At 38.5% G+C, this 24,419-nt stretch overlaps 1 protein-coding gene across 3 annotated transcripts in view; it reads right to left on the bottom strand.

The window, feature by feature from the left end:
* l(3)73Ah (lethal (3) 73Ah) overlaps window positions 1–22,592 on the bottom strand; it is a 53,356-nt gene extending 30,764 nt beyond the window's left edge. For all 3 annotated transcript variants that reach the window (XR_010953690.1, XM_067789180.1, XM_067789179.1), the window contains exons 1-3: window positions 22,038–22,592; window positions 21,808–21,960; window positions 19,235–19,515 (exon numbers count right to left, since the gene is read on the bottom strand). Coding sequence is in view for 2 of the 3 variants with exons in the window: in XM_067789180.1 (XP_067645281.1) it covers window positions 19,235–19,515; window positions 21,808–21,960; window positions 22,038–22,143 (540 nt within the window). In the remaining variant the exon portion in view is untranslated. The remainder of the gene's footprint in view (window positions 1–19,234; window positions 19,516–21,807; window positions 21,961–22,037) is intronic.
* Window positions 22,593–24,419: the final 1,827 nt, after the last annotated feature.

The following is a 24,419-nucleotide window of genomic DNA, read 5'->3' as shown; positions in this document are numbered from 1 at the left end:
ACCTATTTACATATGTATGCTCATGTTTTGTATGTAAATCACAAAATCCTGAAAACTAGCTTCCTCTTGATTTTTCATTCATAAATTCTTCTTCTTAAGTTGTCCAAATTGATGGCAACATGGCATTTGATAAAATCGTCAAAAGACAAATTTTTGCGATTTTATAAATTCCAACTTCGATGCATATTGGGGGTATTCATTATGACGAGCATAACTACTTTCATAACCCCGCACTTTTCCTTTGAAATAATACCAAACTATTTATAAGCCTGTATGAAAGTACTAATATGGTAGTAAAAAATGCAAATAAACATGCAAAGATATTGCCTAGTAAATGTCCACTAACATATTAGCAATATAATCTAAAAATTTCCATCCATTATTCATATAAATTATTGCAAATAATTTTCTCATATCCTGAATTGCCGAGTTGTCACAGCTTATGGACATTTTTATTTGCTATTTGAAACCCCCTATCATATTCTGCCGAAAAATTGTTCGCGCAGTCACGCAGCCAAATTTGCAGCAACTGTGTTGCAGTTGCTAGATAAGAGTGGTGTTTTACCCGTTTCTGGCCCGAATTCGCACTGTGACGTCATACTGTATATGCTGACTTGTTTATCACATGTCAGTACAAAGTAAGAATTTTACATTATTTTCATAAATAAAAATTAATATATGGGAGCGGCGAAATAAATTAAAATAATTTTGCGAAGAAATATAACATTATTTCGCAAAAGAGCAATAAATTCGTTTATTTTAATTTTATAATAAATTCCCCTTTTAGCTGTGAGTTATTAAAGGTATAAACGGCAACACTTTTAACCACCGACACATAATTTGGCTCGTGCCTATTGTATTTCGTCGGCTAATTGCTACGAGCATTGATATTTACATATCCATGGCCGTATACGCGGATTGCCATAATTGATTTGGTCGCTTCATAACGCGGAAAGCGACAAGTTGTTTTAATAATAACTTAAGACACTGCCACAGCATCAAAGCGACCAAGCTTTTTGTACATGTCTGCCTTTAATTGGAGTATTATTGAATATGTATATATGTATGTACATTTGTACTTTTTTGTTTTGGTTTGTATTTTCATACATATATATTCAATGATACAATGCTCAACATCTGATCAACAGGCACATGTCTTTTGTGTATTGTTGGTCTTATTTACATATTTAAGGGTTGATTTGAGGCAGGTCAAATGTATTTAAGTTTGACTTGGCTTATCAAACCTACCTTTGAAAATAACCAAGTACATAGGTACTTACATCATTGTACTGAATAACACATATAAAATGCTTTAGGAAATTTCTTTATAGGTACCTCCCCTCCCACCCATAGTCCAAATAATAACTAAATATTTTTTTATTTATTCAATTGTTATCAAATATTTTATTTATTTAAATTTTTCAATTTATTAATAATTCATACTTCATGGTTAATATGCAAACATTTTATGCAAATTAACGTTTTATAAATATGCAATGGATTTCGTGTGCACAGAAATTCCAAGTGTGCAAATGCCGTCGGCAAAACACTATTTGCATGCATATTTCAATTTGCATAAATTTTCCTAACATTTTAATTTATTAACAAAAAGGGATGGGATAATTCATAAATGTATGATTAATTTACATACATTTCATGAAAGGGCATATTTTGGGTATATGAATAGGTTTTTGTTTGTAAAGAAATAAGCAAAATTTCTGCAATTTGCATCAACATAAAAACAAGCAAATATATTGCTATTATTATATCAATTAAGTTAAAATTCATATTAAATCATAAAACAAGCAAATATATTGCTACAAGTAATAAAATTTAAATTTAATTAATCCTACTAAATACCTATATTCCCACAAAGAAATCATATTAAGAGAAAATCCAGAGAATTTATACACCAGCTGAAACTGTTGACAGAGAATTTTCTGCTGTTAACTGGTTAACATTGAAATTGGATTGTGTGTGGTGAAGTGCAAGACGTGTTCACATGCAAAAAAGTTGGAATCTAGCAAAAACGCCTTCTCATTGTGTTTAAATTCTCTGACAAAACGAAGTACTTGCTGTCATCGAGCAAAGAGTCAGCGCATATGCGCCTTGGCAACCACCCTACTTTTGGTAGCCATAATTTCGAAATAGTAAAAGACTGCGTTTATTTGGGAACCAGCATCAACACTATCATACTCTACAAGTCACTTATCGTACCGGTCCTGCTATAATATGGTGCAGAAGCATGGACCATGACAACATCAGATGGAGCGGCTCTGGAAGCGTTCGATAGAGAAGTTCTTCGAAAGATTTATGGACCTCTACGCGTTGGCGATGGTGAGTACCGAAGAAGATTTACCAACGATGGGCTGTACGAGCTCTACACAGACATCAACATAGTCCAGCGAATTAGAACGCAGCGGCTGCGCTAGATAGGCCAAGAAAGTTTTTATATCGGAACACGCGTATGGGAACAGAGGTAAAGGGAGGCCCCCGCTCCGCTGGAAGTACCAGGTGGAAAAGGATTAAACTCCCTTGGTGTGACCAATTGGCGCCGGTTGGCAGAGAGAAGAAGCGATTGGCACGCCTTATTGGACGGCCATAACCGTTTAAACGCTTAAGCACCAATTAAGTAAGTAAGTATTCGACAAAACGTAGAATAATAATAGAGAATATGATTGTTAGACGAAATATCTAAGAGAGGATTCCTGCGTCTAAGCTATCGTTCGCAATACACAATGTTGCCCTTTTAAAATTGGAGTGTTCATTAAAGGGGACTTTCCTTAGGGAAATTTTCAAGATACATTTTTTTCTATCTAAAATTCAATTTATAAACTGGCAAGTATTTCAAGCATTTTTGAGGAGGCTAATTGATTTTTTTATTCTGTCAGAAACAAGAGTTTTCTTTTCCTCCAATGCGTCCCACTACTGTTCCTACCTTCTCCAGGGAGTCTACTGTATTTGACAAAACATGAAACAATACACTTACAGTAAGTGACAGGGAGATCCACACCAAAATTAAATATTAATATTATAAGTAGTCTCGAGAAAACTGGCAAAGATTGTTTTATCATTCTGAAACCTCGTATAGCTTCGAACGGCTCGGAGAGGTCCTTCTCAATTCTGACTGAGCTGATGGTGTTGCTCAACGTCATTTTGCACAGCCGTATAAGTTTTGCGGGGAAACCAAATTCAGACATAGCGGCATATAGGCAGCTTCTTTTCGTGCTGTCGAAGGCGGCTTTAAAATCGTGCTTTGCACACAGAGTATATTATATTGATTGGATAACGTTTGGTTGTACAGGTATAAAGGAATCGACACAGATATAGACTTCCATATATCAAAATCATCAGTATCGAAAAAAAATTTGATTGAGCTATGTCCGTCCGTCCGCATGTCCGTTAACATGATAACTTGAGTAAATATTGAGATATCTTCACCAAATTTGGTACACGAGCTTATCTGAACCCATAATGGATTGGTATTGAAAATGAGCGAAATCGGATGATAACCACGTCCACTTTATATATATATAATATTTTGGAAAACACGAAAAACCTGATTATTTAGTAAATAATGCACCTAGAATGTTGAAATTTGACATGTGAACTGATATTGAGACTCTTGATAAAAATTTGAAAACAATTTTTAAAATGGGCGCGGCACCGTCCACTTGTGATAAAATCAATTTTACAAATATTATTAATCATAACTCAAAAATCGTTAAACCTATCATAACGAAATTCGGCAGAGAGGTTGCGTTTACTATAAGAAATGCTTCGAAAAAAAATTTACGAAATCGGTTAAGGACCGAGCCTAATTTTATATAAAAGATTTTTAAAAGAGTCGTGGACGAATAAAATAAGGTATATCTTTGCAAAAAAGAGCTTTATTATATCAATGGTATTTAATTTCCCAAATGGATTTATAACAATAAATAGGAAAAACTTCGTGTTTTAAAATATTTCCATGTTCCGGGAGCTATAACTCGAAGAAAAATTAACATATCGTTACAAAATTGGGTACACATATTTTCCTTATAGCAGGAAATATTTCTAGAAAAATTGGACGAGATCGGTTAAAGACCACGCCCCCTTTAATATAAAAGATTTTTAAAAGGGTCGTGGACGAATAAAATAAGCTATAACTTAGCAGAAAATAGTTTTGAATCGATATTTCACTTATCAACTTTTACTGTAAGAGGAAATGGGGAAACATTTTTCTTTTTAACGGGCGGTGCCACGTGTTATGTAGAAAAGTAATTTATCTGAAATGAAATGTACAATTGAAGCTCACGCTCAGTATATAATGTTTGGTTACACCCGAATTTAGACACCATTACTTGTTTAAATAAAGGATTATAGACCATTGTAAAAAGCATTATCTTTGCGAATAATACATACATACTTATGCTAAGGGTGTTGCTCACATCTTAACTGTTTATACTACATTGTTGTTAGTAAAAATTTGTTTGTAATTACGGTTCCTTATTTGTTTACCTTTTTTGTGTTTATTTTCTTCTTTTGTCACTAAATCAAATATTAAATTAGTTGACCTGGTACATCCAACGATGTAAGTCAAGGTCTATATATCTTTATGTATGTATATCTTTATATAAATCGTATTTTACTTTCAAAATACATTATAACAAGAAATTTAAGAAACTAAAACATTTCTATTCTACGTTTTATTCTACGTTTCTATCGCCATTGGAGGAAGATTTGAACTATTGTGAAGAAAGTATATATCACTATTTTTTATAAATATGAATATTTCTATATAAATCGACCATAATCATCTAATAGCATGGAAAATCCCATCTGAACCCGTGAATTTGTCATGGCAAACAATTTTGGTATATATCACCAATCCTGGCACCTCTCGCTCCGTATTAGGAGTAAGACGTTGTAGTATAACTCTCCCAGATGAGCTCCTGATGGGAGTGTGTGTTGAGTAGTGCCTCAAGGGACTCGTCATTACTTTGTGACAATTTCCCGTCATCCTTTTTTATCAGTCCCTCCGCATCTCCTTTGGATAAGACTCTCCTCAGTCTCACCGTTTCGCTGGAGAATTCTATGTTCACACAGACATTTTTCCATGAACCCCTCTTCGACCTGTTTTTTCACGTTTATAGATTCCCAACAGATCTCGATATTCGTCGAAGCACTCCTCGCTTTCCGCAACTTTTACCAACTTGAAAATCTCTTTCCCCTGCCATCTAATAAGACTCAATTTCTTACTCCACCAAGGTGGCCTTCCTTTGACTTGAATCTTCTCAGAAGCCAATGTCTGTTGTACGCAATTGTCAGCGTTTTTGATAAGAAGTTTGTTGTAATATAACTTTGTGAGTGAGAGATACAATTTACACACTTGGCAACCCTTTTTCTTTTATGTGCACTTTGTCTATTCTTCTTAAATAAATTTTTCTTCTTGGCAAATTATTCAACTTAGTAAGACGTGTTTTAATATAATTTCCACTAAAACTTCTACAGGTTATGGGCACCCACGTTTTATCCTTGAAGATAATTGAATAAGCAAATTTGCCACCTTCTGATTGCGAAAATAACTTTTTGTCCAACATACGAAATTTGTGAACATATTAATTGCGGCGAGCAAGTGGTGTGATTTTTGGGGTTAGAATCACGTGTTGAAACAAATAATAATGGGACTGGACAAAATCGAAAAGTTAAAAGGCCGAGTAAATTACGATTCCTGGAAATTCGCTGCAAAATCATATCTTGTATTGAAGGGGTACTGGCCTTGCGTCGAAGGTTCAGAAGAAGATGCAACAAAAAATTTACATGCCATATCAGCGTTAGGGCTGCTAGTAGAGCCGTCTAATTATCCGTATATACAAAATTGTGCAAATGCAAATGCTGCTTGGAAAGCGCTTGAGAGCGCATTTGAAGACAACGGAGTGTTGCGTCGAATGGATTTACTTAAATATTTAATGCGGCTGGAATGAACAGATTGTTCGTCCATGGAAGATTACGTTAAGAAGATGACCAGCACACATCAAAAGCTAGACAAATCCGGCACAAAGATTCCTGATGACATTGTGGCGCAAATTATGCTAAGCGGTTTGCCTGATGAATTTCGGCCAATGGTAATGGCAATTGCAAACAGCGGTAGAGCGTTAACAACTGATCTGGTGCGTACGAATTTACTTCAAGAAATTAGACACGATCCTGCTGGTGGTGAAGCATTGGCTTTAGTTTCAAAGAAGCACAAAAATGTTCAGAAAAAATCAAAGGTTAAACATGTTGTTTGCTTTGAATGCAACCAAAAGGGGCATTATGCAAACAAATGTCCGCTAAAATCTAAGAAGGAAACTAAAAATGTATTATTGGCACAAACATCTTTAATTGCAAAAACAACAAAGAATGAATGGCTTATTGATTCGGGAGCTTCGTCGCATATGACTATGCATTCAGCTAATTTAAGTAAGCGCAATGTAGCGAATTCAAACTAAGTAATTGTGGGTAACAATGGGCGCTTGAAAGTGGAATGCGCTGGTGATATTAGTATGCCAATTTCAGCTGACGGCTGGTCTAGCGCGAATAAAGTTATTGTTAAAGACGTTTTATGCATTCCAGATATATGCGCAAATTTGATGTCTATAAGTCGAATGGCCAAGCAAGGTAAAACATTGGTTTTTAATAGTGTAAACTGTCGTATTTTCGACCAAAATGGAAAATTATTGGCTACTGCTCCGCTAGTCGACGGTTTATATCGACTAAGCTGTACTACGGAACAACGTGCAACGGCATTGACAGTTGCGGCGACTCGCAACTTGTGGCACAGACGCATGGGACATGCGTGTGAATCAAATTTGAATCGTATAAAAGAGTCGACCGAAGGTTTTGAGTTACAAAAGGAAAAATTGGATTCGTGCACGGTATGTGCGCAAGGTAAGCAAACTCGTGCTTCATTTAAAGAGAAGGGTAACCGTGCCACTGAAGTTTTACAAATTATACATACAGATGTATGTGGGCCCATGTCAACAAAATCACTCGGGGGTTCGAGATATATGCTGACATTCGTTGATGACTTCAGTCGCAACGTATTTGTTTATCCAATGAAAAGTAAAGATGAGGTTTTCGATATATTTACAAATTTCAAGAAATTAGTTGAAAATCAACAAAACGCGACTATAAATATTGCGATCTGACAATGGCAGATAATTCTGTAATGGGAGGTTTGAAACATTTATCAAAAAGCATGGAATTATATATCTGCGTACGTCGCCTTATACGCCTGAGCAAAACGGTGTCGCCGAGCGTATAAATAGAACGTTAATAGAAAAAGTACGCTGTATGTTATTCGATGCGAATTTAAATGAACAATTTTGGTCAGAGACAGCAGCCACTGCAGCGTATTTAATCAATCGAATTCCCTGTAGAGATATGAAATGTACCACTCCAGAAGAAATTTGGACAAAACAAAAACAGAACTTGTCGTGTGTTAGGGTCTGTGGATGTAAGGCCATGGTACATATACCAAAAGAAAAGCGGCGCAAGCTAGATTCAAAGTCACAAAATTGCATTTTGTTGGGCTACTGTGACACAGCAAAAGCTTACAAATTGTATAACAGATATACAAAGAAGACTGTGGTAAGTCGTAACGTTATATTTTTTGAAGATCCAACATCAAATGTAAATAGTTATACCGATGATCGATATGCACAGAAACCAGTAACACGAAATAAAAATGCTGAACGGATCGAAATCATCGATGATGACGAAGACACGGACTATTCTGATGAAGATGAATCTATTGGATTAAGTGAGGGCTTATCTCGCCTTAAGGGATACGAATCCCAGAACAAATCAGAGGGGCGAAATGCAAGTGAAGACATTTCGCGACAAGAAGTATTGAACTATCCTGAGTATAATATATCTGGTGATCAATCTGATTTTCTCGGATTCAGTGAGGGTGATGACGATAGCAGTGAGGTGGCGAATCCTCAACATCAATCACCAGGTGAGATATCCACTATTCAAATATCTGATGTTGAAAGCAAGGTGGCGAACGATGCAGGAACGCAACTAGTGCTATTAGCAACAGCAGGTTGCGGTAACGAGCCATTGACCGTTCGGGAGGCGCTGAATGGCGCAGATAGTAAAGAATGGAAAGATGATATGGTAAGCGAATATAATGCTTTGATACAAAACGGTATTTGGGAGCTAACAGATCTTCCACCTGGAAGAAAGCCTATGGAGTTTAAGTGGGTTTTTAAAATCAAAAAGAATTCGGATGGTGTAGTTAACCGATACAAGGCACGTCTAGTCGTGAAAGGCCACTCGCAAGTTTAAGGCATCGACTACGATGAGACGTACTCTCCAGTCGCGCGATATTCTTCGATCCGCTTTCTTTTGGCTACCGCCGTTAAATGTGACCTGATTGTGCATCAGATGGATGCAGTATCAGCTTTCCTACAGGGCGAATTAGATGAGGAAATCTACATGCGCCAACCACAATGCTTTCAAGATCAAACTACTAGGGTATGTCGACTTCGCAAATCCCTATATGGACTAAAGCAGTCCAGTCGGATGTGGAACATGAAGCTGAATTCGGTCTTGATAAGTAAACTTGGGTTTAAAAGGTCAAACTTTGATCAATGCATTTATTTCAAGAACTCAGCACAAAATATCCTGATACTGGCTGTATACGTTGATGATATTTTGATTTTTGGAAGCAATATTGTAATAATTAAGAAACTTAAAGATGATTTATCTACCCAATTCAAAATGAAGGAGTTGGGACCCGCCACATCGGTACTTGGCATGAATGTCACGCGCAACAATGATGGATCGGTCTCCATAGATCAGAAACAGTATATACTGGATGTGTTACAGCGATTTAACATGAGTGAATGTACTCCTGTGGGCTCGCCGATGGACCCAAATCAGCATTTATCAAAGGATATGAGTCCAAAGTCAAATGAAGAGCGACAAGAAATGTCTTCGATTCCATATCAAGAAGCCATAGGCTGCCTAATATATGCTACACAAATTAGTCGCCCGGATATTAGTTACGCCGTGAGTGCATTAAGTCGTTTTAATTCAAATTACGGCAAAGCTCATTGGACCGCCGTGAAAAGAGTTCTTCGCTATTTGAAAGGTAATTTAGATTTTAAATTAACATACAAGAAGATGTATAATGATCAAATGGTGGGATTTTGTGATACGGATTGGGCAGGCGACCAAGATGAACGCCGTTCCACCACCGGTTACGTGTTTGTCTTGCAAAGTGGTGCAATTTCGTGGGCCACACGTAAGCAACCCACTGTGGCATTGTCATCGACAGATGCAGAGTTTATGTCAATGGTAGCTGCAATACAAGAAGCACTTTGGCTGAAACGCTTTGAAAACGAACTTTTTGAGACTGCAGCAACTTCAATGCAACTTTACTACGACAATCAAGGAGCAATTAAATTAGCTACAAACAACAACTATCATGCTCGCACCAAACACATTGGCGTCAAGAATTATTTTATTTGTGAAAAGCTCGCTGATGGAATAATTAAACTAAATTATATAAGTACAAATGAAATGATTGCTGACATAATGACTAAGCCAATAAACTCTTCAAAATTATCTAAATTTACTAAACAATATGGTTTAGGCAAAACTTAATTTATCATACATTACTATTTGAATCACTTACATACATATGCTTAATGTAATATCGAATTGTTAACTTTATTAATGAATTTTGAAATTGTTAATTGAAAAGAAAAATTAATTGAATCTCTAGTGAGGGTGTTGTAATATAACTTTGTGAGTGAGAGATACAATTTACACACTTGGCAACCCTTTTTCTTTTATGTGCACTTTGTCTATTCTTCTTAAATAAATTTTTCTTCTTGGCAAATTATTCAACTTAGTAAGACGTGTTTTAATATAATTTCCACTAAAACTTCTACATTACATTCCTCCAACTTCTCTATAGTGGTAACCTCCTTGGGCTGCCTCAGTCCGTGGCCCCAGGGTTTCTCTACCTTTAGTGAGATGCTGAAGCTGATATATGTATGGTCTAAGAAGGGTGGCCTGTCAAGGATCTTGCATTCATACCCCGTTATATCATGCCCAGAGCTCATTGTGATATCAAGCACATTGTTTGACATTTGCCCAACATGTAGAAACGCTAACCCTGTTGGCCACCTGTAGACTACTATGTAGTGTATAACAAAAAAGTGACTCACCTCTATCAATATCGACCACACCCCATACGCACTGATGCGCATTCGCTTCCACGCCTATGAAAAGCTGTCCTCTGCACCCTTCTTGGTCCACCAGGATAAGGAACGGTTCTTTTTCCTCCTCTATTGCGGCCACCGCTACGTCTAACCACGACTGCAACTCTAAACCTGCTTTCCGTCTGTGCGTAATAAACGCTGAACCAGCGAGCGCCATGGCTCCTGTATCAGCGCCACATCAAATGAATCCTCCTCAGGAGTCACTTTACTGTGAGGGAGATTTATCTGTAAGACTCGCAGCGCCATTGAGCGTTTTGTATCTCCGAATTCTCCGCCACTGCACTCACGCAATGCATTTTTTCGGCTGTTTCCAGGGCCTGGATGTCCGTTTCTCCATCCCCTGCTCGAAGGGTCTTTGTTAGACTCGCTGCATCATTGAGCTGTTAGCCCACTTCCAACACCTCTGCGTCTACGCCTATACGTTTGTCTTATCCTACAAATTCCAGGTCGTCGAGGTCCTTTTAACATATTGTGGTCATTTTCAAGATTCTCATCACCATTGATCTGTTTGTACACCTCTGCCACCCGAGTTCCTATTCCACCTTTCCTTTTCCACCTCCCCAGCTTTTAACGTTTGATGTTATCGTCCTCAGGACTCCACTTTTTAAGGCGCATATAACTGCTTCCTGCGCCCTGTGCCTGCCGACCACCCAGATATGTAATTTGCGGTCCACATTTTAAGAGATGGGGGAAGGGTAGATCCTTCCAGGTCTTGCAGTAGCGTGCCATGGTTGACCGTATCAAAAGCTTTTGATAGGTCTAGCGCAACGAGTACCGTTCTATGGTGGTCATTTTGGTCTGTACCTTTTCTACGGGTCTCCACCTTTCGGTTGACATCTGCCCCTTGGGGTTTCTGCAATCTAGTAGCGCCACAGTCAGAGACTGCTTCGCAATTTCCTTCATCTTCCTTTCGGTGAAAACCGGAGTCTCAGGGTTAGCTCTCTCTAGTATCTCCGAGTAAGCTGGAGTCTGGTCGATACCTCTATTAGCTTATTAGCATTTACGTCTTTATTTCTCATTTCCTCTTCATGGCTTTGCAGTGTAGATAAGCGTGGGGCAGTTGAGGGCGAGCAGTTTAGTATGAGTTATAAGGGAGTAATTTGATGTGCTTGTATGCGTATGAGTCGTGGCACAGTGGATGACGTACCCGACTCACACGTTTGGGGTTGCGGGTCCAAAGCCCACTGCAAGCATTTTTTTTAATTTATTGTCCTTTTTTTATTTTATAAATTACTATTTTAATGGACTGTATGTTATTTTACTTTGTTTATGGTGTATTTAAAATACGGGATGATGCAAAGCATCGGTACACCTTATTTATGATATCTTTATTTTAATGTATTTGTTTATTTTTAAATTTATTTAGAGAGAGGTCACTATGTACCTGTTACACCTTGTATTTATTCATTGGGGGCGAGCACTGGGGGCTCCAAGGTATTGGCTGCGGGATGAGCCACCTTGCTTTGCTTTGAAAAACCCCTTTGTATTTATCCATTGGGGGCGAGCACTGGGGGCTCTGAGGTTTCGCTCTAATGAGCCACCTCATCTTCTATTTGAAGTACCCTTAAAAAATGTGATATGGAGGCGAGCACTGGCTCTGAGGTATTGGCACCCCATCTTCTACTCGAAGAACCTCCTGTATTTATTCATTGGGGGCGAGCACTGGGGGCTCTGAGGTTTCGCTCTAATGAGCCACCTCATCTTCTATTTGAAGAACCCTTAAAAAATGTGATATGAGGCGAGCACTGGGCTCTGAGGTATTGGCACCCCATCTTCTGCTCGAAGAACCTCCTGTATTTATTCATTGGGGGCGAGCACTGGGGGCTCTGAGGTTTCGCTCTAATGAGCCACCTCATCTTCTATTTGAATAACCCTTAAAAAATGTGATATGGAGGCGAGTACTGGGCTCTGAGGTATTGGCACCCCATCTTCTGCTCGAAGAACCTCAATTTTAAATTAAAAACTAAAACTATATCTTTAGAATATTTCACTAACAAGTTGAGAATTACAAGCACACTCAATGGCTAATGAAACAAACGAAAGAAAAAAAGTCATAGTTTAAGTCGCTTAAACATGCTCCCCCCCTAGACGGCTTAGTCGTCTAGTTGTAATTCCATAGGAGCCGGTCATCCGGCTCGAAGGAACATAGCTAAGCGTGGGGCAGTTGAGGGCGAGCAGTTTAGTATGAGTTATAACGGAGTAATTTGATGTGATTGTATGCGTATGAGTCGTGGCACAGTGGATGACGTACCCGACTCACACGTTTGGGGTTGCGGGTTCAAAGCCCACTGCAAGCATTTTTTTAAATTTATTATCCTTTTTTTTATTTTATAAATTACTATTTTAATGGACTGTATGTTATTTTACTTTGTTTATGGTGTATTTAAAATACGGGATGATGCAAAGCATCGGTACACCTTATTTATGATATCTTTATTTTAATGTATTTGTTTATTTTTAAATTTATTTAGAGAGAGGTCACTATGTACCTGTTACACCTTGTATTTATTCATTGGGGGCGAGCACTGGGGGCTCCAAGGTATTGGCTGCGGGATGAGCCACCTTGTTTTGTTTTGAAAAACCCCTTTCTATTTATTCATTGGGGGGCGAGCACTGGGGGCTCTGAGGTTTCGCTCTAATGAGCCACCTCATCTTCTATTTGAAGTACCCTTAAAAAATGTGATATGGATGCGAGCACTGGCTCAGAGGTATTGGCACCCCATCTTCTACTCGAAGAACCTCCTGTATTTATTCATTGGGGGCGAGCACTGGGGGCTCTGAGGTTTCGCTCTAATGAGCCACCTCATCTTCTATTTGAAGAACCCTTAAAAAATGTGATATGGAGGCGAGCACTGGGCTCTGAGGTATTGGCACCCCGTCTTCTGCTCGAAGAACCTCCTGTATTTATTCATTGGGGGCGAGCACTGGGGGCTCTGAGGTTTCGCTCTAATGAGCCACCTCATCTTCTATTTGAATAACCCTTAAAAAATGTGATATGGAGGCGAGCACTGGGCTCTGAGGTATTGGCACCCCATCTTCTGCTCGAAGAACCTCAATTTTAAATTAAAAACTAAAACTATATCTTTAGAATATTTCACTAACAAGTTGAGAATTACAAGCACACTCAATGGCTAATGAAACAAACGAAAGAAAAAAAGTCATAGTTTAAGTCGCTTAAACATGCTTCCCCCTAGACGGCTTAGTCGTCTAGTTGTAATTCCATAGGAGCCGGTCATCCGGCTCGAAGGAACATAGCTAAGCGTGGGGCAGTTGAGGGCGAGCAGTTTAGTATGAGTTATAAGGGAGTAATTTGATGCGATTGTATGCGTATGAGTCGTGGCACAGTGGATGACGTACCCGACTCACACGCTTGGGGTTGCGGGTTCAAAGCCCACTGCAAGCATTTTTTTAAATTTATTGTCCTTTTTTTTATTTTATAAATTACTATTTTAATGGACTGTATGTTATTTTACTTTGTTTATGGTGTATTTAAAATACGGGATGATGCAAAGCATCGGTACACCTTATTTATGATATCTTTATTTTAATGTATTTGTTTGTTATTTTTAAATTTATTTAGAGAGAGGTCACTATGTACCTGTTACACCATGTATTTATTCATTGGGGGCGAGCACTGGGGGCTCTGAGGTTTCGCTCTAATGAGCCACCTCATCTTCTATTTGAAGAACCCTTAAAAAATGTGATATGGAGGCGAGCACTGGGCTCTGAGGTATTGGCACCCCATCTTCTACTCGAAGAACCTCCTGTATTTATTCATTGGGGGCGAGCACTGGGGGCTCTGAGGTTTCGCTCTAATGAGCCACCTCATCTTCTATTTGAAGAACCCTTAAAAAATGTGATATGGAGGCGAGCACTGGGCTCTGAGGTATTGGCACCCCATCTTCTGCTCGAAGAACCTCCTGTATTTATTCATTGGGGGCGAGCACTGGGGGCTCTGAGGTTTCGCTCTAATGAGCCACCTTATCTTCTATTTGAAGAACCCTTAAAAAATGTGATATGGAGGCGAGCACTGGGCTCTGAGGTATTGGCACCCCATCTTCTGGTCGAAGGACCTCAATTTTAAATTAAAAACGAAAACTATATCTTTAGAATATTTCACTAACAAGTTGAGAATTACAAGCACACTCAATGGCTAATGAAACAAACGAAAGAAAAAAAAGTCATAGTTTAAGTCGCTTAAACACAGTGCCTCTCTTTTATCCGCTTTGCATATCCTGAGATAGAGTTCCCGTCATTCCGGCTAGTTCGCCTCCTGTTTCTGGGACAGGGACCGAACTTTGCCCTCACCCTTCTGCTTCTTAAAACCAGGCTTCTAAGGTTCAGCCGATCACTGCCTCTTGCCTCTCGAGGTTATTCCTGTTGTTGTTGTTATTCCTGAGGTTATTCCTCTTCGATGAGGTTGCAAAATTGAGGATTGGCGCAAACAAAGTTTTTGTCAGGGAACTGTGTTCGACATGCTTTCACTGTCTCTATGGCCCATTCCAAGCGATCGCTCTAGTCGTTGGTTGGGATATCCACTGAACCCAAGCGCTGCATAATTCATAATGCCTCCCGGTCTTGTGAGGGGGTTTTCTTATACTCCCTAACGTTCCCCTTCTAACGTTAGTACTTTGTCCGGGCTGGTAGACCGCTCATTTACTTAGCGCACTGACTGCATAATATCATCGCTATCCGCGTCCGAGTCATGTTGTTGTTGTAGCGATAAGGATAATCCTCGAAGGCCTAGGGGAGTGTTATCGGTATTGATGGTCCTTTTCCGGATGCAGATCCCGTACGTTCTGTTAACAAGCATCATTAAGGTAACGGAAACCATTTGGTATGACCACTTGCAACCTTCTAGGTCCTACCGCCCTTCCACCCTAGATCCATGAGGAACTTGGGGTCGCCAGAGCCACGGCTGTTAAAGAAACAGGATTCGCTGCGGGTAGGTGAGGTTGAGAATTGGGTTGGAGAAGCTGTATATTGAAATGGCAATGAAAGGATGCCTTTTCCTTCTTATCTTTACTTTATTTAGAAGTTTTTTATTTCATCTTGGGAACAATTTATATGGCCAAATTAAACCTTCAGGCCATCCCTGCCTCCCCACCCCCAAGTTCAATGAAGAGCTTGTGGTCGCCAGATCGTCGTCTGTTAGTGAAACGGGATTCGCCACTCGAAGGTGAGGTTGACAATTGGGTTGGAGAAGCTATATATTGCGCTACACAACCCCTTGAATCATCTTGGTCGTAAATACCTGCCTGACAAACGGGCTTAGCGTTCTAATGTCAAAAAATGGGGATAAAAACCGCGCCACAACAGCGCTCCTTGCTGTGGTAAGGCCATCATTACTTCCTGACACGGACCGGTATCGGGAAGGCTCCTTTTATATACAGACTGGCTGCAAATCATCCAATAGGCCCGGTCCGCATAACACCCTGTATTAGGATGTTGGCAGTTCTTGGTCACCGACATCCCGCCGCCGTCCTATGTAGAGAAACAGCGTAGATGCAGGCCCTAAACCGCTCAAACCCGTATTCGGGCGCTATAGTAAGGGCACAATCCAATAGGTGTAACCACTCACAATATGTCATCAATTTCCTCTAACGATGTTCAATACAACTCTTTCCTGGGTCCACATAAGCCAGTGTACCAAATTTCGTAAAGATATCTAAAATTTTTCTCAGTTTATCGTGTTTACGAACGGACGAATAAGGCCTAATAAAGTATGTTGCGATCCTGTAAATTTTTATACTCAGTTGAGCAGAGCTCACAGAGTATATTAAGTTTGATTGGATAACGGTTGGTTGTACATATATAAAGGAATCGAGATAGATATAGACTTCCATATATCAAAATAATCAGGATCGAAAAAAAATTTGATTGATCCATGTCCGTCCGTCCGTCCGTTAACACGATAACTTGAGTAAATTTTGAGGTATCTTGATCAAATTTGGTATGTAGGTTCCTGAGCACTCATCTCAGATCGCTATTTAAAATGAACGATATCGGACTATAACCACGCCCACTTTTTTGATATCGAAAATTTCGAAAAACCGAAAAAGTGCGATAATTCATTACAAAATACCGATAAAGCGACGAAACTTGGTAGATGAGTTGAACTTATGACGCAAAATAGAAAATTAGTAAAATTTTGGACAATGGGCGTGGCACCGCCCACTTTTAAAAGAAGGTAATTTAAAACTTTTGCAAGCTGTAATTTGGCAGTCGTTGAAGATATCATGATGAAATTTGGCAGGAACGTTACTCTTATTACTATATGTACTCTAATTAAAAATTAGCAAAATCGGAGAAGGACCACGCCCACTTTTAAAAAAAAATTTTTTAAAAGTAAAATTTTAACAAAAAATTTAATATCTTTACAGTATATAAGTAAATTATGTCAAGATTCAACTCCAGTAATGATATGGTGCAACAAAATACAAAAATAAAAGACAATTTAAAAATGGGCGTGGCTCCGCCCTTTTTCATTTAATTTGTCTAGGATACTTTTAACGCCATAAGTTGAACAAAAATTAACCAATCATTTTGAAATTTGGTAGGGGCATAGATTTTATGGCGTTAGTTGTTTTCTGTGAAAATGGGCGAAATCGGTTGATGCCACGCCCAGTTTTTATACACAGTCGTCCGTCTGTCCTTCCGCATGGCCGTTAACACGATAACTTGAGCAAAAATCGATATATCTTTACTAAACTCAGTTCACGTACTTATCTGAACTCACTTTATCTTGGTATGAAAAATGAACGAAATCCGACTATGACCACGCCCACTTTTTCCATATCGAAAATTACGAATAATGAAAAAAAATGCCATAATTCTATACCAAATACGAAAATAGGGATGAAATATGGTAAGGTAATTGGATTGTTTTATTGACGCGAAATATAACTTTAGAAAAAACTTTATAAAATGGTTGTGACACCTACCATATTAAGTAGAAGAAAATGAAAAAGTTCTGCAGGGCGAAATAAAAAACCCTTAAAATCTTGGCAGGTATTACATATATCAATAAATTAGCGGTATCCAACAGATGATGTTCTGGTTCACCCTGGTCCACATTTTGGTCGATATCTGGAAAACGCCTTCACATATACAACTACCACCACTCCCTTTTAAAACTCACATTAATACCTTTAATTTGATACCCATATCGTACAAACTCATTCTAGAGTCACCCCTGGTCCACCTTTATGGCGATATTTCGAAAAGGCGAACACCTATAGAACGAAGGCCCACTTCCTTTTAAAAATACTCATTAACACCTTTCATTTGATACCCATATCGTACAAACAAAGTCTAGAGTCACCCCTGGTCCACCTTTATTGCGATACCTCGAAAATGCGTCCACCTATAGAACTAAGGCACACTCCCTCTTAAAATACTCATTAACTCCTTTCGTTTGATACCCATATTGCACAAACGAATTCTAGAGTCACCCCTGGCCCACCTTTATGGCGATATCTAGAAAAGGGGTCCACCTATAGAACTAAGCCCCACGCCCTTTTAAAATACTCATTAACACATTTTGTTTGATGCCCATATTGTGCAAACAAATTCTAGGGTCACCCCTGGTCCACCTTTATGGCGATATCTCGAAACGGCGTCCACCTATGGAACTAAGCCCCACTCCCTTTTAAAATACTCATTAACACATTTTGTTTGATGCCCATATTGTGCAAACAAATTCTAGGGTCACCCCTGGTCCACCTTTATGGCGATATCTCGAAACGGCGTCCACCTATGGAACTAAGCCCCACTCCCTTTTAAAATACTCATTAACACATTTTGTTTGATGCCCATATTGTGCAAACAAATTCTAGGGTCACCCCTGGTCCACCTTTATGGCGATATCTCGAAACGGCGTCCACCTATGGAACTAAGCCCCACTCCCTTTTAAAATACTCATTAACACATTTTGTTTGATGCCCATATTGTGCAAACAAATTCTAGGGTCACCGCTGGTCCACCTTTATGGCGATATCTCGAAACGGCGTCCACCTATGGAACTAAGGATTACTCCCTTTTAAAATGCTCATTAACACCTTTCATTTGATACCCATATCGTACAAACGCATTCTAGAGTCACCCCTGGTCCATCTTTACGGCGATATCTCGAAAAGGCGTCCATCTATAGTACTTAGGTCCACGCCCTTTTAAAATACTCATTAATACCTTTCATTTGATACCCATATCGTACAAACGCATTCTAGAGTCAACCCTGATCCACCTTTATGGCTATATCCCTAAATGGCGTCCACCTATAGAACTATGGCCCACTCCCTCATAAAATACTCTTTAATGCCTTTCATTTGATACACATGTCATACAAACACATTCCAGGGTTTCCCTCGGTTCATTTTCCTACATGGTTATTTTCCCTTATGTTGTCACCATAGCTCTCAACTGAGTATGTAATGTTCGGTTACACCCGAACTTAACCTTCCTTACTTGTTTACTCTATACCTATCTCGATTCCTTTTTGCCATTACAAACATGGCCTTGTGTATAAAAGAAGGGGCGAAAACTGTTATTCCTTTTATAATAAGATTCCTTGCAAAACTATTAATTTTGGACTTTTAATATATTTGGATCAAGATAAAAATTATTTTCGGAATATATATATAGTTTCCCAAATAAACATAAAAAGTACTAATTTTTGATTTTTAAGTTACCAAATCGTAATTTTCTAGTGCAAGTGATAGAACAATTTCACATTTTATTCCTTTCATACGAGTTCTATGGTGAAAATTCTACCTTTTATTTGAAAAGTCACAACAATACTACTGGCTGTTGTAACATGATACTCTTTAGTGCAATATGATAGTTTTGAATCAACTTACTGTTCTCTGTTTAAAACTTTGATAATAAGCAGTTGGTAAAGGAGACTTGCATTTAAACGGAGTTTTTTTAAACCATAAAGTAGTTTCATTTTCGTGTGAAGTTAAAATACATACCTCTCTGTATTTGTCAATACCATTCAGAATTTTTTTCGCAACCAATTTCTTTAAATGTGTGATGGTAGCTTGAGAGCTACAGCGAATAAAGCGGCGCTGTAGATTTTTAAAGTTATTGCTCATACATTCTAGGCTCACATTCACCTGCTCGTCGAGACGATGGAAATCGGATTCCGCATGTGCCTCTAACATTTTTTCATCATCTTCGTGATTCTGTGGCATATCTTTAGGGCAGGGGATATTTCGACTTTTGTAAAAATCACGTTCTCGTCGCATTTCATCTGAAATATAAAATAAAAATAATTAGGTAGTTGGAAGTAAAAATTTGTAAAATGATTTTATATTTGAAAATTCGTAGCAGTTCAAATATGTTCCAATGATAAACTTCAAAAGTTTACAACCGATTAAACTGAACTCCAAAATTTATGCAAATTTGTTTAGACACTCTACCTATGGAACGATTTCGATGAGGTTAATCAATACACCTTGAAACTTCTTTCAGTATCAGCAGTATGTATATAAGATTGTTTCATTAGCAAATATAATAAAGGACGCTCTACTAAGCATTAGGTGCAATCACTTGGTAAGGAGCTGGATTCGATATCGTCCGGGAGCAGGAGAAAGAAACTGTTAGCCACCCATTTGGTTAGCAATCTTCCTTCAAAGTACATATCCTTATCAAAGTCCTCGAACTATTTGTTGAAGGTAGAAGAACAAAATACAAAAAAACATTGCTGCTACCAGGCAATTGGTCATAAGCTACAAGGTAAAAACATCTCAGGCATCATTTTTTATTTATAATTTACACAAAGATTTAAGTGATAGCAGAGAACTTATACAATCCAAGTGTATTTTGTTTTCCGAAAAAAAGCAATTGCTAATTGATTACCATTACACCCCTCTCACCATGGTCCGCCCCTGTTGAAACTGCAAGTTTCCTTGGACTCCCCTTAGAGGACATTGATGACAATTTGCGATCGGTCGCACCTATTGGATGAGGCGAAGCACAACAACAACAGTTATATCCGACGCAACTAGCATGACTTTCAAAACACATAACACAGAATATTACTCCGGATATACAGACACAGACCTTCAACAACACTCACATAGTCTGTAAACTCGAAGAAGTGTTGTGTTGTTGTTGTTGTAGCAATGCTCGCCCTACCTAATAGCCGCGACCGATCACAAATTGTCATCAATATGCTCTAACGGGAGTCCAAGGAAACTTGCCGTTTCAACAGGGGTGGACCATAAGGAAAGGGGTGTTAGAGGCGTTGGTTCCACATTACAATTGAAGAGATGGTTGGTGTCATGTGGGGACACATTGCAAGCGGGGCATACATTTTGTATGTCAGGGTTGATTCTGGATAGGTAAGAGTTTAACCTGTTACAGTATCCAGAACGAAGTTGAGCAAGAGTGACACGCGTTTCCCTGGGGAGTATGCGTTCCTCTTCCGCGAGTTCTGGATATTTTTCTTCAAGTACTGGATTCACCGGGCAATTCCCGACATAAAGGTCCGACGCCTGTCTATGGAGTTCACCAAGGACCTGCTTGTGTTTTTTCGCTTCATACGGCTGGGTTCTCAGGTGCCGTATTTCCTCAAAATGCTTACGGAGATGACTCCTTAGGCCCCTAGGCGGTGCTGGTTCGTCAATCAGATGTCTGTTGGGATGCCCAGGTTTCTGGGTATTCAACAGAAACTGTTTGGTCAGCATCTCATTTCTCTCCCTGATGGGGAGTATTCTCGCCTCATTATGCAGATGGTGTTCTGGGGACATAAGAAGACAGCCCGTGGCGATTCTGAGAGCAGTATTTTGGCAGGCCTGTAGTTTCTTCCAGTGGGTAGTTTTTAGGCTTGGCGACCATATGGGTGACGCGTAGCACGTAATCGGCTGGCTAATTGCTTTGTATGTGGTCATGAGCGTTTCTTTATCTTTTCCCCAGGTACTGCCAACTGGTACTAGCAGTTTCTGCTACAACAAACACTGCAACGGGTACGGTTTTTTTGGTCCCCCAACCATCGGTCCTGTGGATTTTAAAGGCCTCTTACGACAGGCATGCCTTTGAGCGATTACTCGCTGACGACCCCCAGTTAACAAACCTTCTACGTAGAGTTGTTTCCAGTGGGGATATTTATATGGTAACATGTCTCCAAGAAGTTAAGTCGAAATGGTTGCCTTTGGTGTGGTTAGGTTATTTACAAAAAGAAAGGCTTTAGCTAATTTGAACAAAGCAGGGAAAATACTCCTACTCAAACATTCAAAAATATTGCTGTATTCCATGCGAAGTGTATACATTTGTGAAGTTTTCTTGATGGCTTTATGCTTTTTGCATATTTCTAGGAAGGTGATGTTGGAGGACTTTCCAAATCACAGCGGATGTTGTCCACAGTTTGCAAAATTATTTTTTAAGTATTTTAATGTAAACTTAGCCTGAGACCTTTGGTATAGTGGAAAAATTAAGTCTACAGAAAAACTACCATGAATTTTCAACTAAGTAATTACCTAGTTAATTAAAAAAATTGTGTAAAATATTCTTAAAATGCTTTTATTATGGATATATTACGTACCTTCCTGTAAATTGGGTACTAGCTTATAAACGATGTCCTGCATAGTTCGATCAAAGCTAATATACTGTAGCGGATGCGACTGATGAATGACATTGTCACATGTGGGACAGGTCTTCTTTTCTTCCAAATGTTTTACCAAGCAGCTTTTACAGACTAAAATTTATTTATATTAAAATTATGGTAATTGACAATTGTATATAGGTTACGCATGTATTTATTGCAATACTTACATGTATGCAGACACTCCGTCACAGTTGTGGCGTCAATGAAGTAACCCCCGCATATTTTGCACGTAATGTGCGGATTTATAGTCTTGAGTTTAACACGACGTTCCATGGTTTATTAGTTTATTCCTTTTTCCAGTATGTATACACACTGCAGGGAGCCTTGTAAACATTGTACTTTTGCCCTAATCTTGTACAATGAAATGAGCTTCATATATTCTATCTCAACATTTGGAGTAGATATAAAATTTACATATATGCATGTCCCTAATATTTTAATTACATATATCAAGCATTGGTCTTCTTAATCAGTTCCACAGCTGCAACCCACTTCAGTATGCCCGATGATTATACAAGAATTGGATTAGATATTACATCAATTCGCTTGCATTTTGGTTACCATAAATATTATGATACAAATGTTAAGAGTAACGAATACTTTTAAATAAATAAACACTGATTATGTTATTTTTAAAAATAAAGAAATAAATAATTAGTCGAAAACTTAAAAATTGACACGAAGACGGGTTTTTATTTTTTTATTGCTGTATTGAAGAAACGTTTAAGCATTGGCAGCACTGATTGTCAATTTTGATGGTTTAGTTTGAGTGTTGCCAATAAAACGAAATCGCTGCCAGATCTACTAAAATTGCGCTATTCATATCACCTTTCACCACATCCATCACTCCATTAACCGCATCAATGCAATACAAGGCGTCACCTTGAGGTGAGAGCATGATGAAATCCTTAAAAACATAAATCAAAGTTTTCTTTATCTTGTTGTTGTAAGTCGAAGTACTACTGAAAAAATCCTACTACGCTGGAATTTGAAGTGCCAAATGATATTGGAAATGTATTAGACAGCTTACCTCCGCCGGTCCCCTGTTACCTTTGGTGATAAGTGCTGTTTACTATTATGAACGTTTTTTTTTTAAACACTCGCCCCTTGTATGAATTCACAATGCTTGTATGCAACCCTCTCATGATTGTCAACTCAGAACAAGTTGCGAATGTTTTAAAAAAACGTTCACAATAGTAAACAGCCTGGATCACCTGTTAAATCCCTGTTCAATTACTCAAATCATATGCTCAATAGTGTTCTTTTTAAACGGTTTTATTTAGCATCACTTGACGGGGGGGGGGGGGGAGGGGTTGGACTGCGGGCACGAATTTTGTAATTGAAAGTTCAGTATCTTGCCGATAAGATACAAGCATGAAACTTGGAACATAGGTCAGAACCCGACTACAATGCAATAATAAGAAAAAATTCGCCGCTGGGTGGCGCAAGGATCGAGATATTCACAAAAATCGTATTTGTGGTGGCTCATATTTGGAACACATAATACATGCAAGAATAGAAAGCGAAAGGATCGAGATATACACAAAAATCGTATTTGTGTTTCGATTTGGCACATATTTGGAACACATAATACATACAAGAATAGAAAGCGACCTATAAGAAATCGCCGCTGGATAGCGCAAAGATCGAGATATTCAAAAAAATCGTATTTGTGGTTCGATTTGGCTCATATTTGGAATATATAATACATACATGAATTGAAAGCGACATATGAAAAAATCGCCGCTAGCTGGCGCAAGGATCGAGGTATTAAAAAAATCGTATTTGTGGTGCAATTTGTCTCATATTTGGAACACATAATACATACATGAATAGAAAACGGCCTGTGAAAAAATCGCCGCTAGGTCGCGCAAACATCGAGATATTCAAAAAAATCGTATTTGTGGTTCGATTTGGCTCATATTTGGAATACATAATACATACATGAATAGAAAGCGGCATATGAAAAAAATCGCCGCTAGCTGGCGCAAGGATCGAAGTATTCAAAAAATCGTATTTGTGGTCCAATTTGGCTCATATTTGAAACACATACTACATACATGAATAGAAAACGGTCTGTGAAAAAATCGCCGCTAGGTCGCACAAACATCGAGATATTCAAAAAAATCGTATTTGTGGTCCGATTTGGTCCATATTTGGAACACATAATACATACGTCAATAGAAAGCGACCTATGATGTCCGATTTGACTCATATTTGGAACAAATATTACATACAGTCCGGTAGAAGTGACATCAAAATATTTTGGAGTTGGAGGAGGGACAAGCATACGTGCGCAGAGTCGAGTAAAGTCTTTGGAAGGATTATGTATTGAGGACTTAGGTTGTAACAAATTGTCAGGAAAGAGTCCTTGTAATAATGAGTCACTAAATGAACTAAATGGAATGAGAAATAATAGGCAATTAAATAAAGACTAAAAACTTGAAAATAAAATAATTAAAAAATGTGTTAAGTGAAACGGTTTTATTGAAAACAATACTTAAATGAAGTAATAATAATACTAAAAGCTAGAAAATAATTAGGTAGGT

The sequence above is a fragment of the Eurosta solidaginis genome, chromosome 5 (assembly GCF_040869045.1).
Source record: "Eurosta solidaginis isolate ZX-2024a chromosome 5, ASM4086904v1, whole genome shotgun sequence".
Classification (NCBI taxonomy): Eukaryota; Metazoa; Arthropoda; class Insecta; order Diptera; family Tephritidae; genus Eurosta; species Eurosta solidaginis.
The sequence above is the reverse complement of the archived record's forward strand: the minus strand, read 5'-3'. Positions and strand labels throughout refer to the sequence as shown.